General features: G+C 41.4%; 1 protein-coding gene across 2 annotated transcripts in view; it reads left to right on the forward strand.

Moving 5' to 3' along the window:
* C5 (complement C5) overlaps nucleotides 1-17,559 on the forward strand; it is a 91,850-nt gene that overhangs the window by 35,795 nt on the left and 38,496 nt on the right. For both annotated transcript variants that reach the window (XM_069575264.1, XM_069575263.1), the window contains 7 exons: nucleotides 522-584; nucleotides 1,666-1,863; nucleotides 3,563-3,653; nucleotides 5,152-5,225; nucleotides 6,157-6,296; nucleotides 11,812-12,039; nucleotides 13,225-13,285. In XM_069575264.1, the coding sequence (XP_069431365.1) occupies nucleotides 522-584; nucleotides 1,666-1,863; nucleotides 3,563-3,653; nucleotides 5,152-5,225; nucleotides 6,157-6,296; nucleotides 11,812-12,039; nucleotides 13,225-13,285 (855 nt within the window). The remainder of the gene's footprint in view (nucleotides 1-521; nucleotides 585-1,665; nucleotides 1,864-3,562; nucleotides 3,654-5,151; nucleotides 5,226-6,156; nucleotides 6,297-11,811; nucleotides 12,040-13,224; nucleotides 13,286-17,559) is intronic.

Raw genomic sequence — 17,559 nt, forward strand, 5'->3', positions numbered from 1 at the left:
AGCACGCCAGGCCTCCCTGTCCATCACCAACTCCACTATCTGGCCTTAAACTTAGTGACCCATCTTGTTTCGGTCACTGCACTGGGAATTCTTTACGGGCAAGGACCACACCTTAATCGTTTTCTTCCTGTGGTTTTAAAACTGTTCATAATTACGCTTGATACTATTACTTATAATAATATAAGCACAGAAAATAATTAAAATAGCATACCTAACAAAAACTTGGCTCACTCCTAAGGGCTCAGGTATTTCCCTGTAATGAGTGGATCACAAAGGTTATAGGATCTAAAACCAAACTCAGATCAAACAAGTCAAACTGTGTAACAACAGATCGTGGGCCCCTCCGAAAACAAGTCACACTGGGATGTGTAGTGTACAGAGCTTGGTCAAAACCAGGTTCTCAGTATTTGTTGAATGAGTTATGTGAATGTTTTAAAAAAAAATAATTTCTTGGAATTTTGTGTTTTTTGAGATTTTTATCTCTTTTCCCCCTCCTTTTTTTCTTTATCTTTTTAAAACAGATGAACCTTGTAAGGAAATTCTCAGGCCAAAGAGAATGCTGAAAAAGAAGATAGAGGAAGAAGGTATTATTAAGATTTCGTGTGATTGTCAAAAGGTTATGATCATGTAATTCAAAAGCTGGAGAAACCTGAACATCATGTAATTTCTCCTCGTCCAGATGAATGGGTGGAAAGGGAGCGATATACAGACATGTAGCGCATCTCCCTCAGAAAGATTCATCTAAACAAATCCAGTAGTTCATTTGCCATAACCCTAAGCTAAGGGAAATAAGTCTTTGTTATTTCTACCTTTAAAATATAAAAGATTAACTTTTATTTGTTACAAATATTCCTCTCTGCAAACTTCATCTAGGGACTAAAATTACATTCTTCCATTTTATTCTAACAAAATCCATGGTTTAATTAACTCCGAGATATACCTAGATGTCTATCTCTTCTTGCATACATTTACTACTTAAGAGTCGGTTGGATTATTGGGAGGAATAAGCCCAATAGAAATTATTGTTAAGTATTATTTAAACAGAGATATGATAATTGGCAATGATACAGTAGAAAGAACGCTGAACCCGGAGCCAGTGACCTGAGCTCAAACAATAAGGGTGTTTATAGCAAAACAAGAATACTTTGCATTTTTATACGTCATTTTAATCCTGGCTTTCACTCTGAGTTTTAATGATACCAAAAGAGAGATATTGGTCAATCCAAGCATTTATGATGAAGGATGATGCCATTGATTAAGGTGTACAAACTACAAGAAACATTTGAAAAAAATGGGATATTTAGCTTGAAGAACATACTTGAATAGTGATGACTATCTTCAAATATTTTGCAGACTTCTCAGATTAACTTGCTTTATTCAAAAGGGTGCTGAATCCAAGGTGCTCGTTTCAAAAGACAGCACTTAGGTGAGTTGCAGGAAGCCCATAAACATTTAGTGAGAATCAGAATGGACAAGGGACTACTTTATGAGGCCACACTCTTCCTATGGCAGTTCCACAAGGAGGCCGGGCAGCCCACCAGCCTCGATTGTTGTGGGCCAGGGACCCTGTGGCAGCAGAAACCGGGCATCCCTCGAGAGCCGTTCTAAGCCTGAGATGTTTGACTCTGTGCATGATCAAGGGCATTTGAATTATGATCGTTTCAGCCGCTAAATACAAACACATAAATGTGAAGAAATGTTGTTATGACGGAGCCCATCGGAACGATGATGAAAACTGTGAGCAGCGAGCCGCTCGGATTAAGAAAGGCCCCATATGTATCAAAGCATTCAAGGAATGTTGTGCCATCGCAAGCGAGTTCCGGGCTAACAAGACTTACAAAAATATCCAACTAGGAAGGCTCCGTAAGTTTGGCATTTTCTATCGGAAAATATGAAAAATTTGATGTAACTTTATGCTGCCAAAAAAGGCGGTGTTCATGCTCTGCTTAAAATGGAAAGTAGAAAAGATAACTTGTAAATGCTCTTCAGAAAAAAAATTGTTGTCACTTTCGGGAATCAGAAGAGGTGAATACGGTATAGAGCAGAGTGCTCTCGCCCTTAGTCAACACCCAGGCGAGTCTGAAGCTGACTCAGTCTATAAACGTAAATGATTTTTCATCCTCTCTGAGCCTCACTCTCCTCATTTTTAAAGCAAGAAACTTGGGCCAGATGACATCTAATATGCCTTTGAGTTCTAAAATTTCATGATTCTATGATATTACAACCATTAAAATCCTGTTTGTACCTATACTGACCAAATATAGCAAAAGATTTCAAAGTGTAGCATAAAGTTAAATGTACTTACATAAAAGTTGAAATCTTATTTCAATTGAAACCACCATATACATCTTCAGAATTAACAGGTTTCCAGAACTTTTAGGACTTTCAGTTCATTCATATACAGTCAAAACAAAAACAGGATAGATCCTGTTTGATTGTTTTGCTTAACAGTATGTCTTAAATGTTATTGTTCTGAGTGGATATATTTCTGCAGAAATAAACTCTTGTGGCCATTTGTTGAAACCAAGTCATTAGATATATGTAGGTTGTTTTCAGATTTTTGCTTATTATGTGCGGTATTTTTTATGAACAATCTAGTGCAAATCCATTTCTCATGGTCCAGTTTTTCAACTCTAATCATCTGGGTTGGCATCAGTTGCTGGAATTCAGCCTCTCTGTTCCTTGTTCTTGACAGCTTAGCCTCCCAAATCTCACGCCTGGTGTTGCAACTCTGCCAGGGTCTGTTTGGGTTTCTCTCTCTGCTCTGAAGCCTGTAAACTGCCTCCAGACAGTAAACCTGGATAATTTGGGGGTTTACCTAATCTATCTCCCTTCCCTGAGGGATCCCTGATCTGGCTCACTTATGCTCTAATATCTGAAAGCAAGCTGTTGTGTCTGGTTTCTAGTTTTTTTAAGGCAGAGAAGTAACTCTAGTCCGTATCAGAACATCTTGGACATAAGCAGAGATTCTGCTCATTTTTATTAAAGGAAATATAAATAAATGTCTGCGGTAAGGCAAAGAATCGCATAAACTTCCTTATTTTATGAAACAATAACAATTGTTGTGATTTTTAAATGTAAATAACTTTTAAACTTTTACTTATTTATTTGGCTGCACTGGGCCTTAGTTGTGGCCTGTGGGGTTTAGTTCCCTGACCAGGGGTCAAACCCAGGGCCCCTGCATCGGGAGCCCAGAGTCGTAGCCACTGGACCACCAGGAAAATCCCTGCAATAGATAGGGATTTACTTTATAGGGGTTTACTTTACTTTATATTAGACTTTATAGACTAATTAGTATTTTGTACAATTTTCAGAACATGAAACATTTAGCAATTTAGGAAAAAAGTTATTAAATATATTTTTATGCTTTATTCATTTTGTCAGCGCTACTAGTGGAGAAATCCTAGTAGGCCTTTATTGTTTTATTTTGAAACTGCTAAACAAAATGTTTCATTGACCTTTCAGAAATACTTAAGCTATTGATTAATGTCTACATTTAAAAATTCAGCCCTAGGTAGAATTTTTGCTGTTTTTCCATAATCATATATACTTTCCCCCCTAGATGTAAAGTCTCTTTTACCAGTAACCAAACCAGAAATAAGAAGCTATTTTCCAGAAAGCTGGCTATGGGAAGTTCATCATGTTCCGAAAAGGTATTATATTTCTTTGACATTCCTCTGAAAAATACGGAAAATATAACCAAAAATCTGGAAGCTACCCATTTCCCAACAGTTTATTTAGGAGTTAAGATCATACCACCACTGGGTCAAATTTTACTTTTTTTTTTTTTTTTACATGTGATTTGTCTGAGAATTAGTTCCACGACAAGATCAACTCCTGGGGAAGAAGGGTACTATTCCATTCAGCTTCGTTCCATTTCAGTTAGTCTTTGCCAAGCACAACTGTGTGCTCTATGCTGTATTACACAGCTGTTTTCATCCTGAAATATCTGTAACTACAAAGCAAACATTGATTAATGGGGAGAAAGGTTCTTTTCCTGTTAAAGTCCTTATTCAGCACTTGTTTATGGAATGCCTACTCTGTACCCGGCACTGAAAACAGTGCTGCTTCCCTGCAGGTCACCCCTCCTCAGGTGGCCAGGAGTTGGGGTGGACAGGATCTCAAAGCACAGACTTTCCAAGGAGCAATCAAGGCAGTGAGTCCAGGGCCTGACATCCGATTTCTTCTGGGTCCCCCGGTCTCCACCCTTGTCCCGCAGATTCCTCCTCCTCAGTGTCGTCCACTTCGTCTGACATTGCCCCTTGCCTTGCATGTCCCTTCAAAAGCCTTTCTACCACTGTTCCCACCTAATGATTGGATGTATTACCCCTTCAATGAACCCTGTTACACATATCACGCAGTCTAATAACTACCTATCACGTTAAAATGTAAATACTTCCAGAGCAAGGACTAAATTCAGACCAGTTTTATATCCAATACCTGGCACAGGGTCCAGCTTGCAGAGGCGCTAAAACAAATGTGTTGAATCCATGCGCACTGCCTCTGAACTTTTTCTGTCTTATCGGTACAATTTATTTACTGAATATAGACTGTGAACTAACCACTGGAGAGCAGAACGGCATCAGCGAGTCCTGTATACTCGGTATTTAGTGCTATGCTTGATACAAACTTGATGCACAATCGTTGTTTGTTGAATGAGTACAAGCTTGATCTTCATCAGAAATTTTTAGTTATGTCAGCTTTGTTATGGGCAGTTTTAAGATACATTAGTAGTTTGCTTCCCTATTTTAGAACACACTACGCAATAAACAGTTCATGGGGTCACACAAAAGAGGGAGACGCGACTTAGCAACTAAACAACAAGATGATAAACATAATTTTTTCTTTGAACTGTATGTTTTGAGTTTGCAGTGTTTCAAAGGTATCCTTCCAAGTTTGAATTCTCATCATCCCAGTAAAATACGTAAACGTATGGAACGAGTATAAGAGTTACTGGATATATTTTCCTTGCTTGATCTCTCCTTAAGACCTGATGTGATTTTGTTCTGGCGTGATTTCCTTCTTCTAAAGGAAGATGATTTCTGATGTGATTTCCTTCTTCTAAAGTATGTGAGGCAGAAATTCTGCAAGTTGACAGCTTTGGTTAGTAAGTGTCCCACTGTATCTGAATATCAACATTTTAACTTTCAGAAGCCAACTGCAGTTTGTGCTGCCTGATTCTCTAACTACCTGGGAAGTTCAAGGTGTTGGAATTTCAAACAGTGGTAAGCAAATTGAAGTTATATATTTACGTGAAGAGTGATCTGATTTGGCAAAAACGCAGGGTTTTTTAAAAATTACTGTCTTTTTAGTTTATCCAGAACTTAAGTGGTGCCGTTTCTTAAAGTCTGTTTATAGTGTATTACCAGGAGGCTTAGATAAGCTCACATCTCGGCCTGTATCAGTCTCCTCTTTTGTTCTCCAATTAGTCATCATTTTGTAAAGACGGAGGTGAAGCCCCCATTTTTCTTGTTTTATTCTCAGTGACTAGAAGGTGGAGTGGTATGAGAGATACAGGATTTCCCTCCTGGACTAGTCCCCTTTTGTGGTGATTTAGTGCAGACTCTTTACAAATAACTTCAGGCCTGGCTTGTTGGTTTGCTTTCTGTTTTGTGTTCTTATAAATCTTGGCTTCCACAACCAAAATTTCATGCCTGTTAAATGGAACCTGTAATGAGTATCTAAAAAGGAGATTTGGTGCTTCAGTTAGTAATCATTCTCACTCCTTAAATAGAATTAAATATGTTTTGGACAAACACAGTTTTCTGTTAATACCAGTAATTATTGAACGAAGATCAATGATATAAGAATAGACCTTAAACTATCTCACCACAAGAAAAACGTTGTGTAATTACATATGGTGGTGGATGTTAACTAGACTTATTGGGGTGATCATTTACAATGTATACAAATATCAAATCACTCTGCTGTACACCTGAAGCTACTATAATGTTACATGTCAATTATAGCCCAGTTTTTAAAAATCAGTGCATAGAAAATTCAAGGAAAAATCCATAGGGATAACAAGGCAGAGAAAAAACATGATCTAGCATTCATTTTTCCTTGAAGCAAAGCAAATCTGAAACATTTTAGTACTGATAAGGTATTATGAGAATTTCCTAATTCACCTCAACTTTGCTTTTACTGGGGCTGAAGGTATATGTGTGGCTAATACTCTGAAAGCAAAGGTGTTCAAAAGCGTCTTCCTGGAAATGAATATACCATATTCTGTTGTACGAGGGGAACAGATCCAACTGAGTGGAACTGTTTACAACTATAGAACATCTGGGATTCAGGTAAGTAAATATTTATGGTACGTTCAATAAATGGGGAAAAAATGAAGATGTCCCTAGTCTTCTGAGAATTCTATTAATGGAATTACCATGTACACACAAAAAATAAAAACTCAGTGAAGGGAAGAAGAAAAGTTAAAATCATTCATACAGTTCCCGTTGATGAAGAACACGGTCCTTGAGATAGTCGGCATGCTGCGCAGGCTCACGTTTGGTTCATCCATCAGCCTGGACTTTGAGTTTCCTGATTTTGCCTCTAACAACCCTTTCCTGTCCTCTTTCGGCCATTCACACTCTTCACTTTGCATCTTGCCTCCCCCTTGGAAAACTTTATTTCAAACATCTCACCTATGGACCACGACCTCCCGCCTGTCCTTCTGACTCATGAACCTTGATATTTCGTAGCTACAGTTCTACAGCAACAGCATTGCTGAGACTTCCAACTCACTGACTTCAATACCATTTATTCTTCATTAGCCCTCTCAGGAGAAGGCGATGGCACCCCACTCAGTCCTCTTGCCTGGAAAATCCCATGGATGGAGGAGCCTGGAAGGCTGCAGTCCATGGGGTCGCTAAGAGCCAGACACGACTGAGCCACTTCACTTTCACTTTTCACTTTCATGCATCGGAGAAGGAAATGGCAACCCACTCCAGTGTTCTTGCCTGGAGAATCCCAGGGACGGGGGAGCCTGGTGGGCTGCAGTCCATGGGGTCACTAAGAGTCTGACACGACTGAGTGACTTTACTTTCACTTTTCACTTTCATGCATTGGAGAAGGAAATGGAACCCCATTCCAGTGTTCTTGCCTAGAGAATCCCAAGGACAGGGGGAGCTTGGTGTGCTGCTGTCTATGGGGTCTCACAGAGTCAGACACGACTGAAGCGACTTAGCAGCAGCAGCCCTCTCATGCTAAAGCCTTTCCTTCACTCCTCATTCGGGTTAGAATTCAGAAGCCATCATTGTAATCTCACTGGTTAAAAACATACCAGCCCCCTTTACCTTCTTTTGCTCTGGGTTTACTCTGTGAAAAACTCCAGCCTTGTCAGATCCACCATTCGTCTTCTTTTTCCCAACACATTTCTAAACAAAATTATGTACTAGGCTGACTGATTTCACTTGAAAAATCACAGTCACAGGACTTTATACAGGAACTCAATGCAGTCTGAAAATCTCACTTTATTAAAAAAAAAAGCTGTGATTTCATTCTTAGATATAAGTATTCCAGTGGTCTCCAAAAATTTTGCTTATACCTCCCTAAAATCTTTTTCAGAAAAAAAATGTACCCTGTTGGCACGTTTTTAAATTGGCATCTAAAAATTTTCAGCATAAATTCAAAGAATATGCAAATCTATATCTTTGGAAACACTTAAGTATTTATATTTTAAAAATAAAACTATTATATCAAACTTTTATAGAGCAGAACCTAAATACCATAACAATCCATTTTAAAATACCCAAATAAGCTCATTAACAACAGATTATATACCATTCCTTTTATCTGTGAACTTATATTTCCATTCCACTCTCATAAAGTTATATGCTTTAAGCTTGAATGTTTTCCCTCAATTAATCATACTCTGATACACAAAAATACGTATATACACCGGAATTGAATTATTTTAAGTTTTTTGATTATAAGATTCTAAGTGTCAAGTAATTGCTTGCTGATCTAGTTAAAAATGTACTCGGGTTTTGATAGGTATCATCCTGAATTTGGGCTTCCCAGGTGGTGCCAGAGGTAAAGAACTTGCCTGCCAGTGTAGGAGACTTAAGAGACTCGGGTTTGATCCCTGAGTCAGGAAGGTCCCCTGGAGGAGGGCATGGAGAGAGAATCCCATGGAGAGAGGAGCCCGGCCCCTACCATCCATAGGGTCACAAAGAGTTGGACACAACTGAAATGACTTAGCAGGCACATGCTGAATTTACAAATTACTGTAAGGGAAACTGATGCTGGCTGGGAAAGATCGAAGGCAGGAGGAGAAGGGGATGGCAGAGGATGAGATGGTTGGATGGCATCACCAACTCGATGGACATGAGTCTGAGCAAGCTCTGAGAGTTGGTGATGGACAGGGAAGCCTGATGTGCTGCACTTCATGGGGCCGCAAAGAGTCAGACACGACTGAGTGACTGAATGGACTGTAAGGGAAACTGACCTGCTTACGATATTGAATATTTTACATCTCTTCATTCTTTTGCTTCATGCGGTAGGTCAGGGGTCAGCAATCTATGCCCTGTGGGCCAAAACTGGCCTGCTCCCTCCTCTTCTAGGGTGGATAAGCTGAGAATGTTTTTCACATCTCTACAAGTTTGGGGGTGGTGGGTGGGAGGTGAAAGGAGCATATGGCATGGCACATCAGAATTATATGGAATCCAGCTCTCAGTGTCCATGAATAAGTTTAAAGCTGCGCGCATCGGTGTGTGTTGCCCGTAGCAGAGCTTAGCAGCCGTGACACAGACCACGTGGGGCCCTTTCACTGCTTGCACTACTGCTCACGGATCCACACAAGCAGCGATGCTGTGATTATAACCAGGCGGTATTTAAGTGTCACGCGTCTCATGGTATTGCCATGTTTTATTTCTTTTTTAAATTGTCAATGCATTCTTCATCACATTGAAACAAGAAACAAGAAACAAGAACATCCACAATATGTTGGGTTAACTACTGGTTAATCACCTTTCTACTTGTGTGCAGATCACATTTCCCTATCTGTTTACACCTAGTAACTTTGCACTGACACTTGGGCTCTTTTCAGTTCAGTTCAGTCCCTCAGTCGTGTCTGACTCTTTGCGACTCCATGGACTGCAGCACTACCAGGCCTCCCTGTCCATCACCAACTCCCAGAGTTTACTCAAACTTATGTCCATTGAGTCAGTGATGCCATCCAATCATCTCATCCTCTGTTGTCCCCTTCTCCTCCTGCCTTCAATCTTTCCCAGAAGCAGGGTCTTTGCATCAGGTGGGCAAACTATTGGAGTTTCAGCTTCAGCATCAGTCCTTCCAATGAATATTCTGGACTGATTTCCTTTAGGATGGACTGGTTGGATCTCCTTGCAGTCCAAGGGACTCTCAAGAGTCTTCTCCAACACCATAATTCAAAAGTATCAATTATTCAGCACTCAGCTTTCTTCACAGTCCAACTCTCACATCCATGCATGACTACTGGAAAAACCATAGCCTTGACTAGACAGACCTTTGTTGGCAAAGTAATGTCTCTGCTTTTGAATATGCTGTCTAGGTTGGTCATAACTTTTCTTCCAAGGAGTAACCGTCTTTTAATTTCATGGCTGCAATCACCATCTGCAGTGATTTTGGAGCCCCAAAAATAAAGTCTGACACTGTTTCCCCATCTATTTCCCATGAAATGATGGGGCCAGATGCCATGATCTTCGTTTTCTGAATGTTGAGCTTTAAGCCAACTTTTTCACTCTCCTCTTTCACTTTCATCAAGAGGCTCTTTAGTTCTTCTTCACTTTCTGCCATCAGGGTGGTGTCATCTGCACATCTGAGGTTCTTGATATTTCTCCCGGCAATCTTGATTCCAGCTTGTGCTTCTTCCAGCCCAGTGTTTCTCATGATGCACTCTGCATACAAGTTAAATAAGTAAGGTGACAATATACAGCCTTGTACTCCTTTTCCTATTTGAAATCAGTCTGTTGTTCCATGCCCAGTTCTAACTGTTGCTTCCTGACCTGCATACAGATTTCTCAAGAGGCAGGTCAGGTGGTCTGGGATTCCCATCTCTTTCAGAATTCTCCAGTTTATTGTGATCCACACAGTCAAAGGCTTTGGCATAGTCAGTAAAGCAGAAATAAATGTTTTTCTGGAACTCTTTTGCTGTTTTGATGATCTAGTGGATGTTGGCAATTTGATCTCTGATTCTTCTGCCTTTTCTAAAACTGGCTTGAACATCTGTAAGTTCATGGTTCATGCATTGTTGAAGCCTGGCTTGGAGAATTTTGAGCATTACTTTGCTAGCTTGTGAGATGAGTGCATTTGGGCTAGTTTGGGCTTTTTTAACAAAATGATACAGAGACTCTGGACTCTATTGCAGTCCTCTGAAGAGCTTTCATTTGGATTGCACTTAATCAATCCCAAATTTTGAAATCTCAGTCCAGTTCTTTTAACCTTAGCTACGATGCTTGGAGACTGTGCTGTGCATAATTCAAGGGTTGGCCAGGTTGGAGCAAAGTTTATACACAACTTGGAGCTCCTTCATTTTTCCACTGTGGTGGCTGCGCTATACTTTGTCCCTGGGTTCTTCAAGCCAATCAATTCAGTTCAGTTCAGCCGCTCAGTAGTGTCCCACTCTTTGCAACCCCATGAACTGCAGCACACCAGGCCTCCCTGTCCATCACCATCTCCCGGAGTTCACTCAGACTCACGTCCATCGAGTCCGTGATGCCATCCAGCCATCTCATCCTCTGTCGTCCCCTTCTCCTCCTGCCCCCAATCCCTCCCAACATCAGAGTCTTTTCCAATGAGTCATCTCTTCACATGAGGTGGCCAAAGTACTGGAGTTTCAGCTTTAGCATCATTCCTTCCAAAGAAATCCCAGGGTTGATCTCCTTCAGAATGGACTGGTTGGATCTCCTTGCAGTCCAAGGGACCCTCAAGAGTCTTCTCCAACACTACAGTTCAAAAGCATCAATTCTTCGGTGCTCAGCCTTCTTCACAGTCCAACTCTCACATCCATACATGACCACAGGAAAAACCATAGCCTTGACTAGACGGACCTTAGTCTGCAAAGTAAGTCATTAGATTTTGGAGCGGAGATGGAAAATGCTCACTATTTGAGCCAGAAGTCAGTAGGTGTCATTATTCTCCCCATCACAAAGCTGCAGTGGAGGGCCATGTGCTCTGGGCACACAGAAAGTGGCAGAGCCAAGATTTGAACTTAGATCTTCCTGGAGCCACAGTCTGGCTGTATAATGGGATACAAATGGGAAGTTAATGAAAAGCAAGATTGGAAAAGCTAGTGGGGACATATTAGTCAGGGCCTTGAATGCCAGGAGATGGAGTTCCAGTCTTTCATAAAACCACTTATTGAACACAAAAGGCTGAGCTGTAAGATACAAAGATGAATAAGGCACACGGCCTACCTGAGCCTGGGTTCCCACTGTCTCATAAACATGTAAAGAGATGGTGTAACAAACGCTATCGTGGCAACATGGACAGAGAACTCCAGTAGCGTCATACTCGATTTAGTAGGTAACAGTCTAAGGAAGATTAGACGTTTCTGAGCCAGTGCTGAGCTTTGTGGACATCGTGGCACATTGCTGAATGTGTGTTTGCTCAGTCATGTCTGACTTTTTGTAATCCTATGGACTGTAATCCACCAAGTAGCAACTGGTATGTGTGTTTTAGAAAATCTGTATAATGAACTTTCTCTACCACCTTAGAATATGAGGGATTATTTGACAGGCACCGGGGAGAATTTGTGTCCAGACGAACATAGTCAGGGCGTGCTTTCCCTATTATAAAGTGTTTTGAAGTCATTGTTCACTGGTGATATTTCAGTTCTGTGTTAAAATGCATCCTGTGGAGGGGATCTGTTCATCGGGAAGCCCAGGCACTGACTCTCAGGGGAGAAGATTCTCCAAGTGTGTGCCCCAGAAAATCGAGGGCTCCTCCAGCCACCTGGTTACCTTCACCGTGCTTCCTCTGGAGATCGGCCTCCACAACCTCAGCTTCTCACTGGAGACTTCGGTTGGAAATGAAATCTTAGTAAAAACACTACGAGTGGTGGTAAGAAAAAGATTCTTTTTAAAAATTCTTTCATAAATACTTTTTTCTTTCTGGAAAAAGAAGTTATCAGCAACTCATGTTTAAATGATTCAGAAAGAGAGACAGAAAGAGAAAGTGATAACAAACATAATAAAATGTTAACATGTCGGGGAATCCGGGTGGAGGCTATCTCAGATATTTTTGGACTGCTCATAACTTTTAAGTCTGAAATTATGTTTTTAAAATTTAAATAAAACAATGATACTTGCTCACTGTAGAACGTATGAAATACCAAAAAACTACAGAGAAGAAAATTAAAATCACCAATAACCCCTACAACCAGAAATATCTAATTTTAACATTTTGGTATTTCATTTTTTGAAGTATTTTTTCCCCCAACGCTTTTGGAAAATGTTTTGAAATCTGTGCCAGACATTATGCTAAGTACTGGAGCTACAGCAATAACTAAGACAGGACTTACGAACTTATAGTTTAAAATTTATAGTCAAGAAAAGTTTCCATTTTGTAAATGAGTAAACAGGTTAAAAAGGGGAAAAAAACTGTCATTTCTTAAATGCTATCATTCCTTAAAAGCTATCAATTCACATGTTCTCCTGTTATTCTTGACGAAAATCTTCAGGACACAACTGGGCCTTCCTAGGTCTTCATTCCCTGAGTTCTGTTTTCAGCCGTGAAACTGACTTCAGTGAGCATACATCGGCTTATTGTGTGCAAGGCATGTTCTGTGTTCTGTGCATCTTTGCGTGGTGTTCCACGCACAGATTCTGGAGCCACGCTGCCTGAGCTCGAATCCAGGCTCCACTACCTCCTAGCAGTGTGACATCGGATAAGTTTCTTGACCTCTCTGGTTGTCGATTTCCTCATATGTCATGTGGGAGTAATAATAGCACTTACTTCGTGGAGTATTTTTGAGGTTGGATGAGCTAATACATACAGAGCACTCAGATCAGTTACCTGACACCTAGCATCCCTTCTATCTCAGTGTTTGCTCTGCTTATCATGCACATAGCCAGAAAATTTTGTTCCTGGATGTATGGATATAAGTATTAAAACGTATTTTGCCTTGTCCAAAAATCAATCAATTTAAAAAAAATTTAATTGGAAAAGTAGTCACATTGACCCAAGCATTCAAGTCATATAAATTTAGCTATGTTCTTAACTGGATGTTTTTTGCCTTTATTTTAGCCAGAAGGTGTCAAAAGGGAAAGCTACGCTGGTGTTACTCTGGATCCACAGGGTATCTATGGTAGGCAAAATGATTTTGTATTTTATATGCTGTCTTTTGCTCAAGAGAGATGTGCAACCTGAAACATTATTTTTAAAAATGTTAATTGTGTAGAATCAGAAACACCCGCTTCCTTGTTCACTGTCACTTTTGGCAGCGTAGGTTCCCATCTCGATGGGCTTAGAGCAAAGAAAACCCCAGTAGCTGCGCTTTTGTTTTGCTTTTGGCCACATCGGCTGGGTTTGGAAATCGTACTTCCCCAACTAGGGATCAAACCCAGGCAGTGAGAGTACCAACCCCGGGAATTCCCCAGATAACCCTGTAAGTTTCAAACGCAAAACATCGAAATAGTGCCAGTAGCCTCGCTCCCCTTATATATCAGTCGTCTTATCCTTCACTATGATACTTTCTTATAGAACCATCAATCCAGTGAACACCTAAGAAAAAGGCATTTACGTTCTTAAATTTAACGCGCTTATTTCAAAACACAGTAATGCTGATTACTTAAGAAAGCCATTCCCCATTGTTCCTGCTTCCTTGCTTCCCCTCCAACTAAGATATTCTAAATGAAAGTTAGAATTGTGCAAGCATTTGAGCACTTAATCAAAGCCTAAATACACAGGTATTTATGAAATTTAGAGTGTTCTCAGTTAACAGTTCTTTTCACCAAAAAAGACAGACTGCTGTAGTTCTTAACAAATAGTTAAAATTTGCCTATTATTGCATTGTATCATTTTTCTTTTCTTTCAGAGATACAGTAATGGGGGGTGGGCGGGGGGAGTTTGTTTTTTTAAAATAAATCAAGACCACTATACTTAGAGTGATACTTCCTCTGGCAAAGCGAAGAATTAATATTTACATTTCAAATCAGCCCAAATTGAATAAGGTTGACTTCATGCAAACTTTTCTCTAATTTTATCTCCACACAAATTTCCTTCCACCCTGTGAAGGATCTGTGGGGAGAGTTGCTGGGGGGGTAGGGGGGGTTGGGAGCGGATTTCTCTCCACACCAGCCTCCTCTGGGAGAACGGAAGGTTAGAGGAGTTCTCTGAGGCCAGATCGCCAGGGACCTGCTGCCTTAGGGCCGTGCCCTGAGCGTCCTGAGGTTCTGGCCTCATGCGGTCACGTCACACCTCAGAGCCACTGCTTCCGTTGCCTTCGTTTCCTCTTCACCCTCAAGCCTGCCGTTCTCACGTCGCTGCAAACAGCTTTCCAAAGCAGCCCTGCCTCACCCATCCTAGGTGTGAACCTGAGGGCCACAAGATGGCAGTGATCTTTTATCTGGGAGTAGATCTCTCCATCAAAAATCTTGGTTAAAAAAAAGAATCCATGCCTCTTTCCAATCTCGTCATGTGACTTTTTTCGCTCGTTATTTTAGACAACTTGGATTCAGGCACCTTTGTTACTTTCCAGAGTGCTAAAAAGGGTAAAGATGAGTATCAGTTCTTTCCAGTTTATTTCAAAGATTGTATTAAACACTTCTAATCTGTATATATTGGAGTTGGTATAAAGAATGAGACTCTATGGGCTTCCCGGGTGGCTCAGCTGTAAAGAATTCACGAGCAATACAGCCGGTGCAGGAGACGTGGGTTCCTTCCCTAGGTTGAGCCTGGAAGCGAGCACGGCAGCCCACTCCAGTATTCTTGCCTGGAGCCTCCCAGGGACAGAGAAGCCTGGTGGGCTACGGTCCCCAGGGCTGCGCAGACGCAACGAGACTTGACCCGACTAAGGCGGCTGAGCGCACGTGCACGCGTGATACTTTACAGAGGCTTTTGTTTAAAAAAAAAAAAAAGGCTAAAAAAATTTTGGAAAAGTAAACAGACAATAATGGTAGAGGAAATCTGAGGAAAACACCAATGAGAGAGGATGAGGCATCAAAACAAATTGCAAAGTCGTAGTAATTAAAATCATGTGACATCAGCTTAAACAGAGACTAAGCACAGAAGCTCAAACCACAAGACTAGCGTAGCCTTTGGTTCCTGCTTCCTCTGCCTGACAAGCTCTCTCCCCAGCTCTTATCTTGGATGCAAAGAGTCTGGCTCTTCAGCCCCTCAGTTCCCAGCACACTGTTACCATCAGTCTGGACAGGGCCCCCCATGTCTTATTTCCTCATTCCTGACCCCTGCAACCGCTTCCCTCTCTTCAAATGCCCCCACTCTGATATGCTTGGTATCTGTCTTTGAGTAGGGAAGTAAGGTTATCTTGTGTGCGTGTGGTTTTTCCCAACATATGAAAGGTGGTGTGCTATAGATCCTGTTCTAGTTAAGTTTTTAAACTCAGTACTTTGTTTTAAACTAGTGTTTCTATTGCTATGCACACATTTGACTCACTGCTTCTTACACAGTATTTCAGAGTATATTCTGTTACCAAACTCAAGTTCATCTGCTTGCTGCTCAAAAGGCAATATTTTGAGAGGCAAATGTCAACAGAAAGGAAAGATGTTTAATCAGAAAAGCTGGCAATCTGGCAGGAAAGTATACTGATGTCTGAAGACCAACTCCAAAGATTCTGCTCAGCTACGACAGTTTTTTGGGCTTCATAGATGGCTCCGTGGTGAAGAATCTGCCTGCAACGCAGGAGATGCAGGGTCGATCCCTGGGATGGGAAGATTCCGCAGAGAAGGAAATGGCAACCCACTCCAGTGTTCTTTCCTGGAAAATCTCATGGACAGAGGAGCCTGGTGGGCTACAGTCCACAGAGTCTCAAAAGAGTCAGAGTCAGACACAACTTACCTACTAAACAATGGCAGTTTTTAAAGGAGAAGGGGGCAGCGTGTCAGTGAATCATGGAGGCAGGAGGTTGAGTTCTGCATCATTCTCCCCTGTGTGCAGACTGGCTGACTCTTAAGATGTTATCTTGCCCACATCATTTGCCTACGGGATTTCTAAAGCGGCTATTAGATGTAGAGAGCTAGTCATTCTTTTTTTAAAAAAAAATTTTGTTTCATATTGGAGTATAATTGATTAACAATGTGTCAGTTTCAAGTGTACAGCAAAGGGATTCAGTGACACGTATATATGTATCCTTTCCAAATTATTTTCCCATTTAGGTTATTACAGAATATTGAGTACTCTTGCCTGGAAAATCCCATGGACGGAGGAGCCTAGTGGGCTGCAGTCCATGGGGTTGCTGAGAGTTGGACACAACTCAGTGACTTCACTTTGACTTTTCACTTTCATGCATTGGAGAAGGAAATGGCAACCCACTCCAGTGTTCTTGCCTGGAAAATCCCAGGGACGGGGGAGCCTGGTGGGCTGCCATCTATGGGGTTGCACAGAGTCGGACACGACTGAAGCGACGCAGCAGCAGCAGCAGCAGCAGCAGCAGCAGCAGCAGCAGCAGCAGCAGCAGAATATTGAGTGGGAGTTCCCTGTGGAGTGGTCATTCTCTAAACTGCTTAATTCTTCATTCTTGCTTCTTTTTATCCACAGGTTAGGCAAGAATCAACAGGTTAGGCAAGGCATGGTGTTCATTTAGGAGAGCACAATTTAGGAGTTAGGTTAAGCAGCCTAGTGATCTCATTCCTATAATTGTTGATAGGTTCCTTTAAAGTTAGAGGGGGACAGAAATGGGCAAACAGGAAAAGGGCATAAGAGCTGCTATCAATTCCCTATTGTCAAATATCATTCCATTTCTATGGGATCAGGGGTGACCGGCCATCTTCTGTAATTTCTCCATGCTGACACTCTGACCGTATTCTCAGTGTGAAATCTGTCAACACGAGTCTGTAGCATCTCTGATGACAGTCTTAGTTGCCTGCTTACATATGCAGGCAGAGCAAGCTACAGTTATCTCGATGCCCACAAGATATAGTTTATTATGAGCAATAATGTGAATCCCACTCTCTTGAAGCCAGATCTTGGAATTGTGCCAGACATTCAAGACTGCTCAAGATGGAGCTGCTTAGGTCACGGCTACAGCCTGGCCATCACAGTATTTCCCCCTGGTCCTGGTTACAGCATCTGCAAAACAGTTTAGGAACGTGCACCAGACACTTAGTCTGTGACCATTGCCTTAATCATCAGCGACTTTTTGTACTTAGTTGGGGGGTGGGGGGCTGCAGGGTTCTGCTTGGCTCTGATTCCACCACCATTTCGCTTACCCACTTCCTACTGACAGATTCCCCACCACCATCGACAGTGCTGCAGTGAACATCCATTTTCACCTCCCTTTACACATCTGTGTGGGCATCTATCTGGTCTGTTTCTCAGCGTTGAGCTGCTGGGTCAAAGGGCATATGCATGTTGAATATCATTTACTTCTGACACGCTGCTCCTCAGAATGGCTCTACTTTT

The sequence above is a fragment of the Ovis canadensis genome, chromosome 2 (genome assembly GCF_042477335.2).
Source record: "Ovis canadensis isolate MfBH-ARS-UI-01 breed Bighorn chromosome 2, ARS-UI_OviCan_v2, whole genome shotgun sequence".
Lineage (NCBI taxonomy): Eukaryota > Metazoa > Chordata > Mammalia > Artiodactyla > Bovidae > Ovis > Ovis canadensis.